This window comes from Sapajus apella, unplaced genomic scaffold (assembly GCF_009761245.1).
Source record: "Sapajus apella isolate SASKATOON/1434 unplaced genomic scaffold, GSC_monkey_1.0 scaffold4, whole genome shotgun sequence".
Classification (NCBI taxonomy): domain Eukaryota; kingdom Metazoa; phylum Chordata; class Mammalia; order Primates; family Cebidae; genus Sapajus; species Sapajus apella.
The window spans coordinates 343,369-368,673 of NW_022436944.1; the positions used below are offsets into that span (position 1 = coordinate 343,369).

At 41.9% G+C, this 25,305-nt stretch overlaps 1 protein-coding gene across 1 annotated transcript in view; it reads left to right on the top strand.

The window, feature by feature from the left end:
* Positions 1 to 25,305, top strand: part of SLC7A14 (solute carrier family 7 member 14) — a 122,805-nt gene that overhangs the window by 35,207 nt on the left and 62,293 nt on the right. Inside the window, exon 2 of the mRNA XM_032260568.1 lies at positions 22,342 to 22,797. Within this exon, the coding sequence (XP_032116459.1) occupies positions 22,494 to 22,797 (304 nt within the window). The 5' untranslated portion in view covers positions 22,342 to 22,493. The remainder of the gene's footprint in view (positions 1 to 22,341; positions 22,798 to 25,305) is intronic.

A 25,305-nucleotide genomic window follows, 5' to 3' on the forward strand; every position in this document is an offset into this window, starting at 1 on the left:
TCTGGCATATCTGTTCTGGTATCCTTAGCTCCCAGCACGTATAAGGCACTTGGTAAACATAGTTTAAATCAGATTGCACAAATGTACATTTTTATTTTGAGGAAACCGCCAAATCCAGAGATTACTAAGACTAATGAAAAATTAATCCTTCTTCATATGGAAATGGGCAAAGACATATTCTACTGAAGAGCGGGGAAACTGGCACAGTCTTTTGAGTGGGCAGTCTGGCAAAGGGCACCAGAACATAAAACATGCATGCCCATTAACTTGGTAACTCCCCTCCAAGGAGATTAGCCTAAGGAAATACACAGACATGTCTGCAAAATATATGTCCACGGTAGCATTGTTTATGAGAAAAAATAGAAAATAGCTTCAATTTCCATTAAAAGGCAATTAAACCATCGTTGTACATAAAATGAACAATCCTGCAGTTCTTTAAGATGACATCGATGACATATACTGTCTTGGATATGAGGTATCACTGATTCATTAGGTTTCATAAAGGTCATAAAAAATATCTCAGTTGTGTGATATATATTTCTTCCACCTCCTTCACCTGTTACACATTTGCTACCCCTGAAAGAGTAAGACTAACCCCTCCGCTTCCTCCTCCTCCTCAGCCTACTCAACATGAGGAGTATGAAGATGAAGATATTTATGATGATCCATTTCCACTGAACAGAATATATATTTTCTATTTCTTAATAGTTTCTTCATAATTACATTTTCTTTCCTCTAGCTTATTGTATTATAAGAATACAGTGTATAATACATATGCAAAATATGTGTTGACCATTTATGGTATTAGCAAGGCTTCTGGTCAACAGTAGGCTATCAGTAGTTAATTTTTTGGAGGGTCCAAAGTTCTATGCAGATTTTAGGCTGCACAGGGGTCGGCATCCCTAGCCCCCAGTGTTGTTCATGGGTCAACTGTATTTACAATTGGTGTATTTTTTTGCTCATAGGAGATAAAAAATATTTTCATGTTCATAAAAGAAAACAAAATCCTCCACTTCAGAAAGTGGAAATTACTCTATTTGGCTCATAGAATCTGCGGGACACAGTGAAGAGAACAAAAAGGAAGAGAGAGGAAGAAGACAAAAAGGAAGAGAAAGAGGAGAAGGGGGATGTTGTCTTGACAATCTTACATCCCCATCCAGGTAGACCCAGCCCTGGTTGCGCGTTAGAATCACCTGAGAAGGCTTCTGACATCTCTGATGCCAGGTTCCCATCAGGCCAATTCAATGTAAGTCTCTTGGAAATGTGGCTGGACGTTATTATTTCTAAAAGCTCCCTCGGTGATTCTAATGTGTATCAAGGCTGTGAACTCTTGGAGACTGGCCTGACAGACCAAGGACACCTGTCCATCATCTACCTGCATGTGATGTTCAGGGTGCCACAGCTCCCACCAAAAATACCAATTCAAGTGCAGCCCATAGGAAAAAAAAATAACTGGAGGCATGAAAGACTGATCAAATCACCTTCTAAGCCAAGCTGTTCATCAATATGAAGGGCCTCCCCTCAATTGCTCTGAAAGTCAGAGCACAGGGAGCCAGCGTGGGTTGACGTTGGGGTTTCTCCAGGAGGCAGCTTGGAGGTCTGATTGTTTGGGAGCAGGAAGAATTTCCATATAAAAGCACAATGCTAGGTTTCATATCTTGAGAAATTGTAAAATTTCCTCTTATCTCTTTCTCCTTCTCTGTTCATACCACCATGTGAACTTGTTCCCTCTAAACAAGTCAGTGGAAATTGAAACGCTATATCAAAGTTCTGGATTCTTTAAGTACCAGCAGGTTGGCTGTACTGTCATAGGTCAATCACCATTTGAGACCCACCAAGTCCAGGGTGTGTCTCAGGGAATTGGAAGCATCAAGGAGATCCCAACAAAAATGCCCTTTTTCTGCATATCTTCACCGTACTAAAAATGTCCCCTCAGTCATTTCTCAACCTGCTTTCCAACAGACTCCTACTTTCCAGGTCACTGGAAATCCTGGTGTCCTCCTCTCCACCAGGTAACATTAGATTCTCTCTGCTCCCATCTGCAAATTGGGTGAGTCTTCATCTCCAGCTGAGATGCGATCGCCATTTGTGATTAGATGGGCAGCTTGCTAGCTGACGAAGTAACAGAATTTCTTCTCTTCTAATGCCAAAAAGGATTGCCTGGGTGCTTTGAGCCTGGTGGACCAGTATTTCAATTTGGTTTTTGGTTAGATACATTGTGTTTTTCTCTGTTCATGTCCAGTGGTTAAAGTAGGGTTTCCTGCTCAGATAAGTCCTAAGTCATTAAAGGATGGCAGAGGAAGGCAACCCCATGAAATGTTAACAGTTGTCAGAGGCTGCTGGCCACAAGGCGCTGTGCTCAGCTTATTATGAGTTAACATAGAGTTGATTTATTCAAAACTGTGCTTAGGAAAAAGTGACAGTCTCCCAAACCGTAAATAATTATATATCTTTTCTTTAATAATAATATCAGCTAATATGAACCTAAATGAAAAGTTTTCTTGGCAGAAGAAGATTTACAAATTAAATAGCAAAGATTGATGTGGCTACAACTTTAGAACTTTTAGCCAAAGGCAGTTTTGTTTATATGGCATATATTTTGCTACCACTGATGGGAGAACTGGCGTATGGTGGAGGGAAGAATAATCAGGAAGAAAGAGCCGGCCAAGAGTGGTTTGGGATAAGCCCTTAAGGATGCTAAGAATGAGTACACACTTGATACCAACTTAAGCTGTTCCAGTTTGGCCAATTAAACTCTGCAGGGACATCCCACATCACCCACACATGTAGCACGATGTTCATCACCAAGTGCTGTTCTACTGTTACTACATTAATAATAGAGAAGGGAAAAAGACTCTGGACAAGGGTAAAGGAGGAAAGATAGGCTTTCAGATCCTATTTGGAAAAAGATGAAGAGCCAAGAATAGATTGCAGAGGGGTGGGGGGAGGCATTCACTGCTGGTGACCAGAGCATGTGACCACGGAAGCTGGCATCCTGGCTCTTCCAGTGCTAGTTTCGGAGCCTTGGATAAATTCCCCAGCCAGCCTGACAAGCCAGTGTCCTCTTCTGTTAAGGATACCACCCCTTTCAGGTGTTGTTTCTAAAATTGTTAAGTGCAGACTCAGCAGCTATGCTGTACAGTATAATAGCCACTGGCCACATGTGACTATTTAAATTCAAATTAATTAAAATTAAATTTAAATTTAAAATTCAGTTCTTCAGTTGCACTAGACACATTTCAAGTATTCAATAGCCACGTGTAGCTAGTGGCCACTGTATTAAACAGCATAGAAAATACTTTCATCATCACAGAAAGTCTGCTGGGCACTGCTGCCCAGCAGGCCAGTCTCCAGAGCTCCTCGAAATGGAGTCACATGCCAGCTCTGACAGCAGCTGTCACTTTTGACAAATGTCTTAACCACTCTGGGCCTCAATTTCCTCATCTTCACCTTGGGAGTGGTTAAAAATAATACCTCTCTCACAGGGCTGCTGTTAGACTATACAGACAGCCCTAGCTTACAATGGTTCTACTTAATGATGTTTCCACTTCTATAGTGCAGACATGATACACTTTCAGTAGAAACCACACTTCTCCCACAATGCTGGGAAGTGGCTGTGAGCCACAGCTCCCAGTCACATATTTTCAACTTGGGATATTTTAAACTTATAATGGGTTTATCAGGTACCCTATCATATGTCAAGAACTGCATATATATCGGTTAAAATTATGACAGGTACATAGTGAGCATATACAAGTGAAACTGTTATTTAGGTGAGGATTATCTACACTTTTTTAAGCACTATGATTTGCATTTCAGATATATAGCCATTTAATCTCTCAGTTTTTAGCCTCCCAAAATAGACTCTTCTCTTTTGTGTGTGTGTGTGTGTCTATTTTACCTTCTTTCTGCGTACAACAGAATGATACCCAGAGTTCAGAATAATAAGGAGGCTGTTTCAGTCCTGTAATGTGTCCCAAGAGTAGTTCACCCTTTTTATTTGAAGATGTCTCACTAAATTAATAGAATGGGGACTCTGGCCAGACCCAAACCACAGGCAGGGAGGATTTACCAACTCTTGCCTATGACACACAATACAAATTAAGCATGCTCAGTACTAGGCTCTGAATGTGGAGGCTTATTAAAATACTCTTCAGACGTCAAAATAGAAAATGCAGTTTACAACAAGAGCAGTTTTTTTCTTGTTGCCCAGGTTGGAGTGTAATGGCACAATTGCAGCTCACTGCAACCTCCGCCTCCCAGGTTCAAGCAACTCTCCTGCCTCAGCCTCCCGAGTAGCTGGGATTACAGGCATTCACCACCACGCCTTGCAAATTTTGTATTTTTAGTAGAGACGGGGTTTCTCCATGTTGGTCGGGCTGGTCTTGAGCTCCCAATCTCAGGTGATCTGCCTCGGCCTCCTCAAGTGCTGAGATTACAGCCGTGAGCCACCACACCCAGCCGAGACTATGCTTCTTAAAGAGAGAGGGGCCATGACCTCATGGATCTCTTTAACACAGAGCACAGTAAAATGGGCTCTCCTTGGGCTGATTCGAGACACCAAGCATCTTGGCCCTCTCTTCCAGAGGAGGCAAAAAAGAATGGCAGCAGGTCCAGCAGCCTGGCTTGGTGCAGGGATTTTATGTCAACAACCTGAGCTTCAGATCTCAGAGAGAGGAACTGTCTCAGACAGGTCAACCCCACACGTGACTCAAAGAACAAAGATGACCCAACAGTCCAGACAGACCTGAAAGTTTGTAAACCACCTAACCTCTACGTTGAGGAATATTTTTATTCTTGTTCAGATTTGTCAAGCAGAGTTTCCCATTTCTTTTTCAGATCGAACTAAAGACCATTTCAATAGCCTCTTTTCCGATTCTAGATCACTCTTTCAGCAAAGATATTCCAGGCATCATGACAAAATGGTTTCTTAATGTTGACTCACACTGTCCTCTGTATACTCACATCTAAATATCACTCTGTGATTTCATCTAGCAATAGACACCATATTAAGGACTGAAAATGTAGCAGAATTAAAAATCTTCAGAAGGAGATGTCCTTCTGAAGGTCTTTTAAAATCGAAGAAAAAATCAAAATAGCTAATTCCTAAAAGAATGATATGAGGTCACAGACAACGTTCCATGTGGACATGCACACACAACCCACGCTTTCACTGCTGTGAGACGAAATTAAAATCTCTTTGAGAAGGAGGACTTGAACAATGCTGCTGAGTGCTTGTGATTGGCCAAGTGAGAGAGATGAAGGCTTGAAATGTGTTCCTTGGATTTAGCAAAATGGAAGCTGTTGATAACCTCAGCAAAAGGAGTTGTGGTGGCAAGGGACATGTTCCTGCAAGGGCAAATTGTAGTGGCAAGGGCAGAATGGGGAAGGCCAATGGCTGACAAGCTGTGAGAGAATGGACACAGTCCAGGGGAGAGTAGCTATGCAGTATAATAGCCACTGGCCACATGTGACTATTTAAATTCAAATTAATTAAAATTAAATTTAAATTTAAAATAGTGTGGCCTGGTGCTGGTGGATGCTTTTTCTTGTTAGTTTTATGAGATGGACCTGTTGAGGATAATTAGAATTCTTAGGAGAGTCCATGAAATTAACAGAATTAGTTGCCTCTTGGAGAGTCAACGAGAAGAGAAAGAAAACCAAGCTATCAGAAACCGATGTCATGGAACCGAGATCTTTGCTTCCATCTTTCAAGTAAGGATGTTGGCTTGAGCTTTGTGTAACAACCGGGAGAATCTTGCCTCTTGGCTTCTGGTGATTTGACTCTGCTGTTTGAAAGCTGGTTCTGCAACCAAGTAGGAGCTTTCGCTAGGCCTGAAAATTGTATTTCCAAAGTGAAAAGAAAGCTAATGGTAATGTTAATTCAGTGGAGGGTACAGACCCTAAAAGAGTTCGCCATAATGGAGATGCATGGAAACGTAACTACAAAAACCGAGGCTACTTCTGCATGGTCAGGAACAGGAGCATGCATGTTATTCTGGGAGCTTCTGTGTTTCCTTTTGTTTTTTAGTTACATAATTCTTTTCTGATTTTAAAGGAATACATCCTGACCACAGAAAAGATAAAACTATTAGGTTGGTGCAGAAGTAATTGTGTTTTTTTGCAATTTTAAAAGAAGAAAAATCATAATAGCTTGATGTTGACTCACACTGTCAATTTGAAAAAAATTGCAAAACCTAATGCACCAACCTAATAGATATCATTCCTAATCCCACCACTCAGATTCTCCATTTTTAACATTTTACCATACTGCCTTTAAAAGAGAATGAAATTAAACCATATCCTTTATTGCTGTAGTTGTTTTCATTTATTCTGAGTAATTTCAAATGTCATTACATGTTACTTTTTCAGAGACAGGGTCTTGCTCTGTCACCCAGGCTGAAGTACAGTGGTGTAAATCACAGCTCACTGCAGCCTCATACTCCTGGGCTCAAGCAATCCTCCTGCCTTAGTCTTCTAAGTAGCTAGGACTACAGGTGTGCCACCATGCCACCTTATTTTTTTTTCTTTTGGTAGAGATGGGGTCTGGCTATGTTGCCCAGGCTGGTCTTGAACTCCTGGCCTCAAGTGATCCTCCAACCTTGGCCTCCCAAAGTGCTGGGATTACAGGCGTGAACCACTGCATTTGGCCAATAAGTATTCTTTTTAAACAATATTTTAATAGTTGCTTAATAGTTTATTCTTTGAATGCCTCATAATTCATTTAACCGTGTCACCATTTTGAGAAATGTAGGTTATCTCCAACTTTTTTACCACTGTAAATAATATTGCAATTAATGCCTTTGCAATCAGTCTTTTTCTGCACCTGATTATTTCCTCATGATGTAGCTGCTTTCAAAAAACATTTATATCAGTTTATAGTCCCACTGTCACAGTGTGGATGTATCATTTCTTTGATGTCTCATTAGCAATGACTGTTTTTATTTTTTTAACCTTCCCATGTTAATAAGTGAAAATATCTCCTTTTCTTGGCATTTCCTTGAATATTAGTGATAATGGATATATTTTTACATATTATTGAATATTTTATTTGCATAAACAATTGTTCCTTACCTTGCTCTATGAGGAATACATTTAAACTTAAGAGCTTGCAGTCTGGAAAAATTTTAACTCAGCAGTTTAGAAGCAAGCACTAATCAGTTGAATAGCTTGTAGGCTGAAAATTCATTTAAAAAGTCACCAAACAACATCTGGCATTCTTTTGTGAGCGAGGGCTGTTAGCATTGAAAAATGTTCTCCTAGCTTTCTGATTTGCTAATGGAGAGACATAATGATAGGAAAGGAACCTGCCTCCGGAGAAGAATTCTCTGGACCATGGATCCAAAATGTGCCCTGAGGGACCGTGCAGCACCATCCTCAAAGGAGACACCAGAAGCTAGAAACGGACAGTGCACTCCTGGGCAATGCAAATCTCTATTTTTCTAAAAACGTTTTATTTTCCCAGACTGTCAAAAGTCTCAATTATTTTCCTTCCAGATTAAAAAACAAAGAAGAAGAAGAAAACTAAAAATTAAAAATATAGCTTTTATGTTGCATCCTCTATGATTTATGAGGTTTTCACTGCTCTGATTAGGTAAAAGACTGAGGTCTCCAAGGAGCTACAGGGAACCTCTACATCAATAAGTATAGCTCTAAGCCTAACTAAATTTTAATATTTTTTAAATATTTTATTGCATTTTAGGTTTTGGGGTACATGTGAAGAACATGCAGGATTGTTGCATAGGTACATGCATGGCAATGTGGTTTGCTGCCTTCCTCCCCATCACCTATAGCTGGCATTTCTCCCCATGTTATCCCTCCCCAACTCCCCACCCACTGCTGTCCCTCCCCTAGTTCCCCCCAACAGACCTCAGTGTGTGATGCTCCCCTCCCTGTGCCCATGTGTTCTCATTGTTCAACACCCACCTATGAGTGAGAACATGCGGTGTTTGATTTTCTGTTCTCGTGTCAGTTTGCTGAGAATGATGGTTTCCAGGTTCATCCATGTCCCTACAAAGGACACGACAAACTCATCGTTTTTGATGGAAGTCCTCCCTTATTCACAATTGTGCTTCCCATGGTTTCAATTACGCATAGTCATCTGAGGTACAAAACTATGAAATGGAAAATTCCAGAAACAAACAACTCAGAAGTTTTAAATTGCATGCTGTTCTGAGTAGCATGATGAAATCTCACACCATCCCACTCTGTCCCATCCAGGACATGAATCGTTTCTTTGTCCAGGGTATCCGCACTATGGACTACCGCACTCCTCTCAGTCCCTTGGTGGCCATCTCAGTTATCAGATCGACCGTACATTGTATCACAGGGCTTGTGTTCAAGTCACCCTTATTTTACTTAATACTCGCTCCAAAGCACAATAGTAGTGATGCTGGAATATTGTTATAGTTGTTCTATTTTATTATTAGTTATTGTTGCTAATCTCTTACTGTGCCTAATCTATTGATTAAACTTTACCATAGTTACGTACATATAGGAGAAAACAGTATATATAAGATTCAGTACTATACACAGTTTCAAGCATCTGCTGGGGGTCTTGGAATTTAGCCCCTGCAGATAAGGGGGAAATACTATATGCTATTGTAGATTTTAAATTTGTGTTTCCCTTAACTTAATGAGCATAAAAGCATTTTTAAATAGAGATAATTTATCTATAATTAGATATAATTATTTTTAGATAAAATACTTTTCCAAAAATATTTGTAGAGACATGCAATGAAAGGAGAGTTTTCTCATTTGCAAAATCTGGGACTTGAACCAGATGATGTCCATGGTTTTGTGTTCTGTAATTTTATGCACAGAGTAGTTAACAAAGTCATCTTACATTTAAATAGATGTCTCAAGATAGCAGGAATTATTACCAACTACTATTGTAAATGATATCTTTTTAAAAAGAAACACTTATGCCCAAGACTCTTCTAAGTATTGTAGAGGAACCATTTATTCTACAAATATTTGTTGACTACCTACTGTGCACAAGTACCTGCTCTAGTCACTGGGGATTCAGCAAAGAATGAGACAGATAAAATTCCTACCTTCGAGGAGTCTGCAGTCCAGAGGGAAGAGACAGATGTAAAAATATAAACAAATAAATGTCAAATCAAGATAAATTACTCAAACCTAAATGAATAAGTAAATAAGCAGATAAATGGATATATAGATGATAAACTGAGATGACAGATGATAGATAGGTAGATGGGTAGATAGACAACAGACAGATGACTGATAGATACACAAATAGATAGATACGTAGATAGATGCACAGATAGATACGGTACATAGACAGATAATGAGGGAAAGAGTACAAGAGACCACAGAGAAACCAGGGCCACTTTTAGCTCAAGTGGTCCGACAGGACCTCTCCCTGCAGAGATAACATTTCAGCTGAGACTGGAAGCATGAAGAGCAAGTCATGCAAAGACCTGGGGCAAGAGATTTCAGATAGAGGAAACAAGTGCAAAGTCCCTGTGACAACAGAGAGCTTGATGTATTTCAAGAACAGAAAGAAAGTCAGTAGTGGCTGAACCAAGAAGGAGGGTGGTAGGAGATGAACTTGGAGATGAAGTAGACACCAGATTATGTAGGGCCCTGGAGGACATTGTAACGACCTTGGATTTCATTTCATTTGCAATACAAAATCGTTGGAGGACTTGAAGAAGAGATCCTAGCTCTCAAGTGTTTAACAAGCTGCACAAGGCAATTGATGAATACATGTTGAGTTGAGGGTCCTATAGGAAATCAGAGAAGAGGAGGCTGGCATGATTAACACACATTTAATGACAGATGGAGTACAGCTGGGTCCCAAAGGAACATAGAAGTATGGATAGCTTCAGAGAAAAACGTGAGGGAAACGGGAAGAGAAGCTAAGACGTGGGAATCAGTATAGTCAGTGGGGAGACCTGCTTGCCTCACATTGGACCATCACTCATTTCATGTCCATCTCCCAGGCCAGCCTGAGAGCTCCTGGAGGGCAGGAGCTATCTTTTTCTTCTTTTTGCCTCTACATTTTGCACACACAGTGCAGACATTAACTAGGTGCTCCATATTTATAGAAATTCACTGCAGATGGTGTATATTGAGAACAGTAAAGCCAAGAGTAGAGTGAGGCTGGGTGTCTTCAAGTCAGGCTTTGTTGAAAACTGAAAATTCGTGAAGCATTTGTAACAACCTATATCGATGAAATTAAAGTTCTGCTTGTCCATTTATTGTTGTATCACATGAAATGGCAGTTCTTGACATTTAGAAGGGTCTAGCTGGAATTATCTGACTTAAAAAGCAGATTCTTTCAATAATAAAAATTTCCTTTGGGTGCAATGAAATAAATCTCAAAGAAACAGGTGGCCAGCCCCCACAAGAGTAAAATCTAAAGTGCAAGAGAAGCCTGGCTGTGGGTTAAGATACAGAGAATAGAGAAAACAAAAGTAATTTCAAATATGAGCTCCAAACCCAGGCGCACAAAGTCAGTTATCTGAATTGCAGTTATTGACTTGGGAGGAAGTATCTCATATGGACAACTCTATTTAGCATGTCCAGAGTGAGTAGCTGCAGGGATGCATTCAGTTAAAGATTTTCCTGCACAACCCTGCGGAAGCCAACGCATTAATGCTAATGTGAACAAATTCATTTAGGAGATCCTGCTAGAACTGGGCTCCATCAGATCAGGCTGAGGAAATTCCTGTTGAGGCCACAGCATTAGGAAGACTTTCAAGATTAGGTCATCTTTCTTCCCTCATATCCTGCAAGGAAAAAATATGTTTAGAAGGACCACAACCATATAGCCAACTAGGCAAATGCCTAATTCTCTTCTGGAGATTATCCCAGGCCTGGGATAACATTATATGCAGAAAATATAGGCTGCTCCATTCATCTTCTTAAATGAAGCAGTAGGGAAAGCACTGGCTTGGAAGCCAGGAGACCTGCCATCACTTGGGTATGGACTTGTATAAGCCACTTCAGGGCTCAGGCTCTGAAGCTGCTCCTCCGAAAGCTGCTGGGTGAATGACTCTACCGTGAATATTCTTGACAGGCAGTGGGTACATGTAGTTTGGGTTAAGTTTTTGTTTAATTAGGGACAGAATTTTTGCAAAAGCATATAAATGCTCAGCTGAGTGTTTTCAGGAAAACAGAGATGGCAGTTTGCCATAGAGTACGGAAATATGAAGAGAGACATGTCTGAGATGAGTGACTCTTAGAAGATGGAATAATGTTCCCCAGAGATGTCCATGTTCTAATCTTCAGAATTTGTGACTATGACAAAGGGTACTCTGAAGACGTGATTAAGTTAAGGATCTTGAGATGAGGAGATTATCCTGGATTAGATAGTAGACCTGATATAATTACAAGAATCCTTATAAGAGGGAAGGAGGGGTTCAGAGAGGAGAGAAGATACTATGCTTCTGGTTTTAAAGAAGGAAAGGACCACAAGTCAAGGAATGCAGGTGACCTCTAAATTCTAAAACCTGGAAAAGGCAAGGAAATAGATTATCCTCTGGGACTTCCAGAAGGTACACAGCCCTGTAGAACTCAGAGCTATAAAATATCAAATCTGTGTTTTTGGCCACTAAATTTGTAGCTGTTTGTTACAGCAGCCAGAGAAACCTAATACAGGAAGGAGTTCTGTGAGATATGTGATAGCATTTCTCTATTTTGTCAAAAAGTCTTCAGGAAAGCCTCCTTTTCCTTCAGTATCTTAGGAGTCCAGTTAGTGTTCTGTCTTGTGTGTAAGGACAGGCTGAGATGGGCATCCAGCCAGAGTGGGTGCAGATTGTCTTCTAAGGGCTCAGATTACACATGGCATGAAGGTACTAGGCTGGATGATCTCAAATACAAATATTTTGATTTTATTATTTCGGAAAGGCCCCTACAATCACATTTGGGGTGAAGAGACCAGAATTTTTGTGCAAAAATCCACCTTAAACATCTCTCATGATGTTTGCAACCTATAGTATCACTTAAAAAGTCCTTATCATCATTTTCTAAATGAGAAAATAAAAACCTTAGAAAGCTGTGGCTTACTCAAGTCTCACCCATACTTTGTCCTACAGGACTGGGACAAAACCTCAGGTCTGCTGATTCATGAGTACAGAGTATTCACACTACACTCATGGTATGATAGCGTGCGCTCACTTTTCACAGTGTTAATTTTGAAAATCTGCATGTATTTAGAAATAGCCTGTGGGCTCATCATACTTCCCAATAACTTTTATATGCAGTTAAACCCCAAGTAACTGGAAGGCTTGGGAATTATGTTCTAACTAATTAACTTTTCTGGCTAACGAAATGTGAACCAGGAAAAAAATTATGTCAGTCTTCCATTCAAAGCTTTTCTAAATTTTAATGGTTCACTCTTCTTTGGTAAGCAAAGCACTACAAACAGCTTTTGATCTCCTTCTGCTAATTACCAAGTCTCTTATGGTGTCTTAGCGATTTGGGGCATTGGTCACATTTTCGATGCCTGTACTTATAGATTGCTTTGTGGTTTTCAGATTGCATCCACAAGCATCATCTCATTAAATCCTCATGACAGCTTTACAAGGTAACTATTATCTCTCCTGTATTTCAGATAATATAACTGCTGCTCAGGGATTTTAAGATACATACCCAAGGTCACACAGCAGAGTCAAAGTCCAGACCTCAGTGTTCTGACTTCACACCTAGTATCTCTGTAGACACAGGGGGTATGGTTGACTTCCGGAATCTCTCTTAGCTGTGGAATATACCCATGTATCAGTCAGGATCCCAGCAGGAAGCACATGGCACACTCAAGTCTGGCATTTTGAGGAAAGTTAATGAAAAGAACTACTAACATATTTCGGAAAGATGAGGGCAGTGGGTAGAGAAATCATGAGGCAAAATGCAGTTCCAAGGGCTACAAACATGAGTACCACCCTCTGCCTGAAATGACAGGGGAGAAAATGAGTTGTCAGAACCAGAGATAGGGCTAGGTAGAGAGGGCCACCTGGCAGGAGCCACAGCCAACCCACAGTGACCTGGCAAGGGGAAGCTAGGGATAAACACCTGGACTGCCTCTCTTCCATCCTCCTGATTCCTGCTGGTGCCTCCCATTGACCAATTCAACCAGAGGGCAAGGGAGCCTATCAGCTCCCCAGGACACAGCCAGTGGGCCTCTGGGTGGATTTGGAAGGAGAAGCAGAGGACACTCGTACTCCCTGAAGCTGCCTTGTGCCGAAATTCCTGATATTCTGTGTAATTTCTTGTATGGCCATAACAGCTACCATTGAACTAAGCACACACTAGGAATTCATTAAATATTTTTTCAATGATTAATACAAATCTTAAAATATTTTATGGGCATAGAAGGATTAACTGGCTTTTGGTATTATTTGTCCCTTCTAACAGAGAGGTTTCCCTGTAATATCTGATTAATGAGGAGTTTTTGGTTTCCTGAACTCTGGTTTTGTTAATATTATCATATATATAATGAATAACATATAACACCAATCAGAGACCTGAGACTTGAACCTGGGAGATCCTGATCCATGGGAGAAGAGTGGGAGGTGATGTCAGACTGTGGCCATACATGCAAGGATACCTGGCCCCAAGCAAAGGCATAAGGCCCCAGACCTGAGGTCCATGGGAAAGGAGAGGAGAAGGTGATGTCAGACTGTGATGCCCTCTCTGACTGGGGCACTGAAGGAGAAACATGGTATCTCAACACTGAGTAACTGATCTCTGAACAAGCTTCTCCTTGCTTCTCCAAGTAGATGCTCTTGAGAGTGTCTTCACCACAGTTGCCCACAAATATATACACAGATAGTATTCACAACCCTGGAGCGTTCACAAACAGGGGAGCAGAATGGGAGACTTTTTGTAAGTAGAAATATTGCCCCAGACCAGGTAAAGATCGAGTATTTTCATAAGATTTAAAAAAATAATAATAATTATTTCAAGCAAACAAATTTAAATAAGTTTCTCTTTATTTTGTTCTGCTTCATGTTGGAAGCAGATGAATTTTTGATTTACCTGTTTATTTACAGGCAATCATTATTTATACCTTTAAGAATTAATTGTGGAAGTGCAGGAATGAACACATGAGAGTCTTTAAGTTTATGCCTCAGATGTAAAGATATCTGCCCATTTCAGAGAAAACAGCCTCAGAAGAAAGATATAGTTGCTTTGCCTAGTGCATAGTAAGGGATCAGCGGTATATCATCAAAACCATTTACATCCTCCTTTATATGGAAAACGCACAACTTCACCCTGTGCCACCTGCCTTCTTTGGGAGGACACTTTTCACCCCACTAACTTTGGGCTTGGTCATATGACTTACATTTGTCAATGGAAAGTCAATGGAACTGCCAGTTCCCAGCAAAAATAGTAGAGACATTTCACATTTCCACCCGTTCCTTGTTTCTGGCCTGTGCCATGAAAGAGCAGCATGCATCAGACAGGGATTGCTCCTTCAGCCTGAATCCTGACATAAGCAGGTGTGTGAAGTAGACCCCAGTCCAGACTGGGGAAAAGATCTGAAGCCGATCTACTGCCTGGAGTAGAGCCACAGCAAGAGACAAACATCACCATTGTCATATATTAAAATTTGGGGGGACAGGCATGGTGGCTCATGCCTATAATACCAGCACTTTCGGAGGCTGAGATGGGTGGATCACCTGATGCCAGGAGTTCGAGACCAGCCTGATCAACATGGAGAAACCCCATCTCTACTAAAAATACAAAATTAGCCGGGCATGGTGGCACATGTCTGTAATCCCAGCTTGGATTACTCAGGAGGCTGAGGCAGGAGAATCACTTGAACCCGGGAGGTGATGGTTGCAGTGAGCCAAGATTGAGCCATTGCACTCCAGCCTGGGCAACAAGAGCGAAACTCCATCTCAAAATTAATTAATTAATTAATTAATTTAATTAAATAAAATTTGAAGTGTTTGTTACTACAGCAAAGCTGATTAATATATTCAGTAACTTTTTAGAAACAAACAAAAAAAAAACCAACAAGCTTTGAAAAGGAAGCTTAATTGGTGCAACTTTATTTGCATAGCTAAAATATGCAGTCGTTATAGATTCACACTCCCCTTTAAAGACGTTCCAAGTAAAACAAAGTTGGCTGCGTCTGAGATTCCACATGCAATATAAACAGGCTAGCACATTGTTAAATAATATGGTAGGTGATCAAAAAATATTTGAAGTGGGTTTGATCTAACACTTAGCAAAGATACAACTGAAAAAAACAGCAATCTGAAAATCAGGAACCCTGGTTTTAAAGCCAACCATACATCTGAGTGAATTTGTCAGGCACCAGAATTGCATGATTTAAGAGGCACATGTTTATGCACACGTATGTGCACACGCACACACACACACACACGGCCAGATGGATCAAAAACATCTCCCTCACCACTCTGTCAGGGTCCAAAAATGTCAACCATGATAAGCTGCAGCCTATTCAAGAAGTACAAATCAAAATGAGATTGATTTAGAAGCTATAATATGTGAGGCACTATTGATCGCAGAAGAAATTGAAGATGTTTAGTCTAGGAAAGATAAGACTTCAAGATATATGCTAGTTGCTGTCAAAAACTTGAAGACTTATCCCATAAGCAGATTAACTCTAATCTGTATAGATACAGAGAGCGAAGCAGCAGACAACAGAAGAGAGTCACAGGGACATACACCTCAGTTCAGTTTACTAGGGTGTTCTGTCTGGACTGAGCAGACACTGAGATTAAGACGCATCTGGCCTGCACCTGGCCACGTAGTATAAAGTCATGGAGGCTGACATGCAAGCACATCCGCAGTTGCGGTGCAAACACAGAGCCATATCTGGTGAGCTTGGAAGGAATAGAAGAGCAACAGAAGCAAGGGCTTCAGGAGAGGGTCCACCATCAAAGCTTATGCTAGCTGAGTGAGCCAGAGTAAGCCACAGGCATAAAAGTCAGAAGGGGAGCATGTTTTCAGGGTTAGGGTGGTAACTGTAGGTGAAGCTACCATGTTCTAGCCATCCCAAAGGTATGCATGCATCTTAGGGGAAAAAGCCAAAGGCATAGAAGAATGAGAGAAGGTATAGCATCCAAAGGCCTAAGAAAATCTGCTGAGGGGCCCCTTTAGATAAAGGAAAACAGGAATGAGGAAAGTCATTCTCTACAAGTTTGAGAAAGTAAACAAGAATCCCTCGGAGTGGAAGTACCAGGGTGTACAGTCTGCAGCCAGGACAAACACAGGGGAGGGTCAACAGAAAAAAGTCCTGATTAAGGACTTGGCATCAAGTCAAGGGCCCTCTGAGAGCTGCCTAAGGAGGTGGAGGTGATGGGAAGGGTGTCAGCAGTAGGGAACAAACACACACACACACACCCTGGTCAGGGGCCATAGCAGGGTGATCCCAAGCTAACACTCCCACAGCATGCACTATATGCCAGGCACAGTACTAAAAGCTCCACATGTGTTAGCTCTTCCACTCTTCACCACAACCCTGTGAGCTAGGTACCACTGTGATCCTATTTTATAGATGGCAAAACTGATGCATAGTGAGGCTTTGCCCAAGGTCACTTAGTTAGTAAAGGCAGAGCCAACATTTGAATGCAGGGAACCTGACTCCTGAGTTGTGTCCTTAATCCGGACCCAGGAGCTCAGCCCAGAGGAAGAAAAGCAGGGAGGTGGTGAGAGCGTTGGCCAAGACCCACATACAGCAGTGGGCAGAGACCTCAGAAGGGTCCTCAGATCCCACAGTCACCAGATGGGGCTCAGAAAACCAGGCAACGTTTACTCTAACTACAGCCTCATTTTTCCTGAGGACATCAATTTAAAAAATTTTGTAGCAATCCTAACTGTCCCACCATGTGAAAGGGCTGCCACTATCAGCCGATGTTCCCTGCCGCCCAGATGTTCCAGAAAAAGCTGAACTACTCATCGGGCGTGTCATGAGGGGAGTTTTGTAGTCCCTTAGCTTGTTTGCAAAATCAGGCAGGAACGATTTTTGACTGTTTACTGTTTGTTAGAACTCGTTTCCTTCCTCTCCTCACCTCCAAAGGCAGGCTCTAACCTAATTTGATAATCCTACTCATTCAGTGAACTACAAAACTGTAACTATTTGCATCCTGAAACAAACCTGCTTTTACCATCATTATCCTTGGAGTCCACTGAACCCTCAAGCATGCCAGCAAGCACCACAGTGATGACTCTCTTTTCCCAGAGGCCCTGTACTAAGCCTTCCTTAGTTATAGCTGTGAAATATTTTGAGAAACCTGAATTAAAGTGCTAGAGAAAGCACAACACACATTTATTGTTCATCTTGGAAAAACAACAGCAATGAGCTTCCAAAACTATCTTTGATTAACATAATCTGGGGGTACTGAATATGGATATTGTTAATAGTCACCTAGAAGCATGTTTACTTTTGTACATTTTGTTCTCTCCAGTAAATTTCCTACCAAGAAAGGAAATGCCCCCTACTCCCCATTTGCATAAATAAAGCAAGCACTTGGCAATTGTGTGAAGGGAACAGGAGACCAGGAAGGCATTCTTGCCACCCTCAATCTTTGCTTTTGGTTGATTCTCCACATTTTCAATACAGTTTCTAATTACCATGAATATGAAGTGCAAATAGAAGCCATCACCTTCATAACAAGGCTGGTTTGTTTCTCGGTGTCCTTGTGAGTTTCTGATGAAGGCTGAACGGGACAAGTATCCCCGGGGATATCTGCAGATAGTGCCGCAACCACAGTCATTGCCTGCCCAGGAGAGCAGTTAACAGGCCCCACGACCTGCCCAGGGAAGGAAACAGGAAGTACCTGCCAGACAAGTGGCCTCCTGTGGAAAATGGCAATACCTGGTTTTCCACATGGAGCACTTGTCATTATGATAGGCCTATACATAGGCCATACTTCAGACAAATTACCCTTGAATTTCTGGGGTGGGGTACAGGCCCCAGCAGTTCTGAAAGATCCTCGGGTAATTCCAATGTAAAGCCAAGATAGCCACCGCCAAGGATCCTCAATACGGGAAACCCATTCACCACAGCTGGCATGAAGCCCACCTGCATTTACCACAGTCACCACCTGCCAGGGGGCCACTATGCTTGATTCCAACAGCACAGGGTTTGGGAGGCTGTCCTCTAGCCGGCTGGCAGTTTTTCCCCTTCCTATATAGTGTCCTGTGCATCCGCACGGCCCTGGCTGCAGAGTCCCACTGGCTTGCAGATCTCTGCTTACTTGTCGGCCACACCCTGCAGCAGGTCCACAGCCCTCGCCTTTTCACATCCATCCCAAGTTGTCTTAAAGGGTCCCAGGTCCAAATTTCTGCCGCAGTTACTATGAGCTTTGAGAAATGTGAGTCCTCTCATATCGCTCATCTGAATAAATCCCTCCAGGGGCTTCTCACTGTGCTGAATATCAAAATCACACCCCTTTTATCTTGGCTGACCAGCCCCTTGGCAGTCTGACCTCTGTGCAGCTCAAGCAAAAGAGCCCCACAGAGCCCCTGGCCAAGTTCTGGCTCTGGTGACTTTGGGCAAGTGACTGCCACTCTCCTGGCCTCCTTTGCCTCACCTGTAAAGACAGATATGTTGTGAGGATTAAATTAGTCAACAGGATACTCAAATCCTCCCCCTTACCCCATATCAGTCTCACTTAGATCCCAGCAGATGCAACACCCACTCTACCCCTTTGAACCGCAATGTAAGGAACACTTCCCCGACACCTGGTACAACTGGCTCCTTTGCACCACTCAGGAACCAATGTCATGTCCACGGAGACCTTCTCACCCCTTCATCACCCCATTTTATTTCCTCTAAGCCTGTACTAGTTTGCTAGGGATGCCGTAACAAAGTACTATGTTGGTGCAAAAGTAATTGCAGTGTTTGCAATTTGTGGTTTATGGCCATTACTTTTGCGCCAACCTAATACCACAGACTAGGTGGCTAAAGCAATGGAAATGTATTATCTCACCATTCTGGAGTCTAGAAATCCATGATCAAGGTGTCAGCAGGGTTGGCTTCTGCCTCTTATCTAGCTTCTGGTGGTTTCAGGGCAATCTGAGGCATCCCTTCACTTACAGAGGCATCACTTTATCTCTGCTCTCCCTGTGTGTGTGACTGTGACTTTTGTGTACAAATTTCTCCCTTTCAACAAGGACACCAGTTGTATGGACTAAGGTCCCATTCTACTTTAGCATGACCTCCCCACAACTAATTATACCTGTAATTATATTATTTCCATATAAGGTCACATTCTGAGGTGTGGCAGCCGGGACTCCAACATTCTAATTTGGGGGGACATGATTCAGCCCATAACACAGCCTTTATCCCTCTCTGAAATGGACTGGTTTTATTTGTGAACCTGTCCTTTGCCTCCTCCCTCCTCACCAAACGTCAGCTCCATTAGAGCAGGACCTTGACTGTCTCATTTGCCACAGCAACTGCTACAGAAGCCTGGGCTGACACAGAGAAGACGCTTTGTATTGTTTCTGAATGGATGAATTAAAGCTAAAGCAACAGGCCAATTTTCTGAATAAGAACACTGAAGCTACAATAGTGAAGCTACTATTCAGCTATTAAAAATGATGTTTCCATAACTATTGATGTGGAAAAACATTCTTACATATTGTTAAGCAAAACAAGAAAGTTTCAAGTCAGAATAAATGGTATAATAAGATTTACAAAACACACACATACATATATATGTGCATTCAAATAGGTGTGTAGCTACAAAGAAAAGGGTCTGAAAGAATATAAGGTTGTAGCTAGCTGGATAATAATTTATTTACTCATGTGGTTTTTTTGTTGTTTATATTGTCTGACTTTTCTGCAGTAGATATGCTATGTTTCTGTAATAAGAGAAATAATAAAAGCCAAGCTGTTCAGGGAAAAACAAAAAGAAAAGTAAACCCTCTCACTTGCAATGTGATCTGAGCATCCATTATCTCTTATCCAAGGCTGCAAGCTCCATGAGAGCAGGGACCTATAAGCCTCAAACCATGTTTGGCACGTAACAGGTGTCCCTTATATGCTGACTGAGTGGAAGTAAATAGATGTGTGGATTCATTTCCCCACAAGGCCTCAACCAAAGCAGTTGTTCTAGCTAGCAGCCTTCCTGGTAAACATATGGTTTATTTTCTTACAAATGCGAAAATCTTTAGAAGAAAGAGGAGAGGAGGAAGGGGATATGGAAGGGAGGAATGTAGACACTCTAGCCTGTTAAATATCTCGGGCGTGTTATCCAACTATAGTGTTATCTAAGGTGTTGTCAAGAATAAAAACACAGCATGAAGCAATACCATCAAAGCTAGGAAAAAATTAAACCAGAAAGGCTGTCACCCAACCCTGCAAACCAAACAGCCACATTTCACCTGATTCTTCTAATTAGTGTTTGAAAAGCCTTTAGAAGCAGACAAGTGCTACGTTAAGTGCTTAGTATTCATTAATAATATGAGTAAATTAGGTAGGCAGTACTAGAGGGAGAGGGAGAGGGAGCTTAGGGAGGCAAAGGTTGAAAAACTATTGAGTACTATGCTTAGTACCTTGGTGATGGATCAATTGTACCCCAAACCTCAGCATCATGCAATATACCCATGTAACAAATCTGCACATGTGCCGCCCAAATCTAAAATAAAAGTTGAAATGATGAAAAAAAAAAAAAATTAGGTAGGCAGGTGCTTACTGATTATGTAAATGTCCTCAGCTTGTCAGTACGGTGTTTGGAATCCATGTCTGCTTATACTTCAAAAATTCTATACATTTATGAGTTTTATAAATTTTCTAACAATTCTTATAAATTTTCTCCAGCTTCTAGCTTCCAAAGAAAGTAGCTTCATATAATTGCATTTTCTAATTTACTAAGCTTTAGAAATTACCTAACACTGTAGTTCTCAACACCCAACAACCCTTTTTATAATAAATATTTTGTCATACCTCCTTTTAGTATCCTGAAGAGAAATTATTGATAATCTACCTATATACAACATATTTCACTGTGTAAATACCCAGGCATATCCAAATGCAGATGTCAGATGCTTGCACTATGTGAAAAATCACCACAAACGTGCCAGTTCCAGATGGCAGGCTGTTCCAGAGTGTGACATGAGAAATGCAATACCATGAGTGGCATTCCATGGGGCCTTGGTTTTCTGAAAGGGTGAACAACTCCTCTTAAGTTCCAAATTAAAGCCATTATCATCTTCCTTTGATTTATTCTATAGTTGTATTCCTGGAAAATTCAATTTACTTGAATATTAAGACTATCCAAAATATCCTATGAGTTTATATGTAAAAGAGAGTGAGGTTCTAGGCTCAGATCATCATCCCCAGGATTTTCAGCTACAGGAATGTCAAGCAAAATATCTGAAAGTTGTGTGACAATGTCCTACACATTTCACATCTCGGAGTCCCCCCAGATGCCAGGAGTACTTCCTGCCACTCCGATGTTGGAGAGTAAAAAATAAATCCCAAAACATTTTTTATTTCATTTGAGAGCCAAGTGCCAAAATAACCCAGGTGGTGGCATGGCCCCTCTTGAGACTCACAGATCTAATTTTGTATCCTTATGTAAAAAAAATGTAGATATCAGGCCAGGCACAGTTGCTCATGCCTGTAATCCCAGCACCTTGGGAGGCCAAGGCAGGCGGATCACCAGAGGTCGGGAGATCGAGACTAGCCTGACCAACATGGAGAAACCCTGTCTCTACTAAAAATACAAAGTTAGCCACGCGTGGTGGTGCATGCCTGTAATCCCAGCTAGTTGGGAGGCTGAGGCAGGAGAATTGCTTGAACCCGGGAGGCGGAGGTTGTGATGAGCCAAGATATCGCCATTTCACTCCAGCCTGGGCAACGAGAGCAAAACTCTGTTTCAAAGAAAAAGAAAAAAAAATGTAGATATCATGTCCCCTCATAATATGCCCAAGAATCATAGACCAAGTATTAGCAGAGTCAAGTAAGAGTTAATTAGAATTGAGATGGATGAGCACTTTCTATATGCCAGGCAGTCTTAAACTCCTGATGGATGTCACTCATCTAATTTTCACATCGACACTAGGAAAGAGACTTCATTGTTCCATTGGACAGTTGAGACTGAAACACAGGCTTGACTCACCCAAGACCGCAGAGCAGTAAGTGGTAGAGCCCTAACTCAGACCATCCTCATCAGGATGACTGCGCAACACGGTACACATGCCAACTGTCCTTGAGGGCTGGAGAGAAGAGAAGAGCAAGGAGAGTGGAACCATGGAACCCTTCTGTGTTATGAGCACACAGGGATTCCAATTCTACCAGTTCAGGACACTAACCTCCAACCATTCCTCCAAGTCAAGGTTTGTTTCTCACTTGGTCTTATCTTCTGCTTTCTTGTGTTTTTCCTGCAGACATTCATGCCCAGGAGAAGGCTGCATTGGGTCCCTCTGGACCTTTCCTAAAAGGGAGATCCCTGTTCACTAGATGAGTTCCAGAACCATCCACTAAGGCTTTGTAGCCCCCTTTTATCAGCTGAACTTCACTGCAACCCCTATCGCTCAAGATGAGTGGCTTCCTTGCCTCGCTGGACCCCCGGCGGGTGCAGTGGGGGGCTGCCTGGAATGCAATGCACTCCAGAATCCTACGCACCAAACCAGTGGAGTCCATGCTAGAGGGAACTGGGACCACCACAGCACATGGAACCAAGCTAGCCCAGGTGCTCACCACAGTGGACCTCATCTCTCTTGGCGTTGGCAGCTGTGTGGGCACTGGCATGTATGTAGTCTCTGGCCTGGTGGCCAAGGAAATGGCAGGACCTGGTGTCATTGTGTCCTTCATCATTGCAGCCGTAGCATCCATATTATCAGGTAAGTGTCTCCGTGCAAGGAAGTACTGTGGAAAGTGTGCTTACCAGCCTGGTCACTGCTTGTCCCCCTTCTCCGAGAATTTAGTGGTGAGATGGATGAAGTGGCAGAAAAGCGGATCATCATGCTCTTCTTTGCCTTGACTGCCAGTGAGGTTAGGGCCAGGCTTTGGCTCAATTATAGTAGCTTTCTTTTTCTTTATTTCTTTATTTTTGGAGATGAGGTCTTGCTCTGTCACCCAGGCTGGAGTGCAGTGGCACAGTCTCAGCTCACTGCAACCTCTGTTTCCTGGATTCAAGCAATTCTTCTGCCTCAGCCTCCCAAGTAGCTGGAATTATAGGCACCTGCCACAGCTGGCTAATTTTTGTATTTTTAGTAGAGATGTGGTTTCACCATGTCGGCCAGGCTGGTCTTTAACTCCTGACCTCATGATCTGCCCACCTCAGCCTCCCAAAGTGCTGAGATTATAGGCGTGAGCCACTACACCTGGTCTCTTTTTTCAATACAGAGAATTATTTCTGTTCTCATACATCTCCCAGCTTCTCATTCCCCATCATGTTCTAATGGCTCTGTTTTTATTTTAACTCTCCTTTTCACCAGAAGATAGGTGAAACCCTATCTTCCATCCTCTTGGGGAAGAGGGGAAGGATACAGCTAAGATATAAATAATAAAGATAGGCAGAACAACAAAATGACAAGTCAATAAATCTGATATGATTGGGATCTGATAAACCTCAAACTGGCATCGTGTCCCCCAAGGAGAAGGGAGCCAAGCCAGGAGATTTAAAGCCCTTGTGAGAATCACAATGCGCCATCTGCCACAAACACCTCCACAGATTTATATTCTGCAGAGACAGGCACACTAGCAGCTCCTTGTCTCCCCTTGAGAAAGACTCATAAAACTCATTTTTTAAAATAAGGTGCCAGGACATACATACCGATACGTTGTAAAAATGGCTCTCCTATTGCCTTTCCTCTTCCTTCCTCTTCTCTTCAATTGCAATCTACAGTATCTTCCCAGAATTGCTGGAGTAGGCTGATGGACAACTTGAGAAAGGAAAACCTCCTGCTTCTTGATGATTGCATTCCAAAAGCATGAGGCTTTTCTGGGTTTTAGGTGGCAGATCATGTGGGCCAACCCACGTACTGACAGTGAATGCCTTGGTCTCTTTGAACATTTCAGGAAAAGCAGGAATTCTAACTTATATTGGGAATTCTGTGTACCAATGCATGCCATCAAAAGAAAAGCACTACATTAATATCATACATGTAGATTAAATAGTCTTCATGTAGGACACAAAGACAGACTACAAACACACAATCAGAAAGCGTAAGGATTGTATTTAGTGTCTCTTTAATCTGATGAGGAAAATAAGCTGAGTTTATTAACATCCTGTCATGCCTTCTCTTTCCTGTTGATTTTACCATTTATTCCCTTCTCTTTAAGTCACCCTCTTATAAGCATGAATATCCTAACAGTTGAGGTTTCTTCAGAATAGAGGGGTTTTCTCTCTTACAGATGAAAATAAATTATCCACATGGATGAACTTTAGGAATACTTGCAATTCTATTAATGTGATAGAAATTATCTCCAAACTTTTTGCCAAAGAAATTGACTCACCATGAGTTTCTAGATCTAAACGTGTTATGTGGAACAGAATGTTAATAGTAGAACAAAATGCAGCCATGTAACCAGAGGGCTCTACAGAAGGCACAGGGCCGATGCCTGAAGTTAATAAAGACTACACAGTTTTCTCAAGATCTCATCCTATTTTGACTCAGTCTCCCAGACCAAAGTGATTTTGTTGAATGAAGTACCTGTGTCTTATTCTTCACAGGATACATTACATCCAGAAACCAGAGCCTGTCCTCCACCCCCACCACAGTGCTCAGGGGCAATGTATAATCTAGACTTTTCCACTGCTCACATGGAGAGCCTGAGATTGGCCCAGACTGTCTTATGCTGGAGCAGCTCACACCAGCTGCCAAGAGTACTGATTGTGCCTACCTGTTTCCAACTTTACATTCAGTGATGTCATGTTGTTAACTTGGAATCAGCTATGGGAACTATGTGTTTGTTGTTTTTATTGTTGTTCAGAGTCAGTTGTTAAGCCTTTACCAGCACATCACTAGCCCACCTCCACTAAAGACCCTGGTCCTGCCCAGGAACTAAGGCCTTCACCACAGCACCAAGCACAAGAAGAAAAAACCCTACCCCTCCCCAAAACAGGATTCCACATATGGCCCCATCCATAACACTTCTCTATGCTTTATGACTGATTCATCTAACCACTGAGGCCATTTAGAATCCTCCTAGAGTCCCTAGCCTGGGCCAGGACCAAAATATTATAACTTGTGCCAATGTTCACATAGTTATAGCAGGTTTATTCAAGCAGGCCTCTCCCTATGTGATTGTTGGTCACTAAACTAAAGGAAGTGCCCCTTCAGCACCCTTCTTTCTACTTTTACATCATCATCCCCACATTGCCTCACCTTTGGCAAAACTTCCCA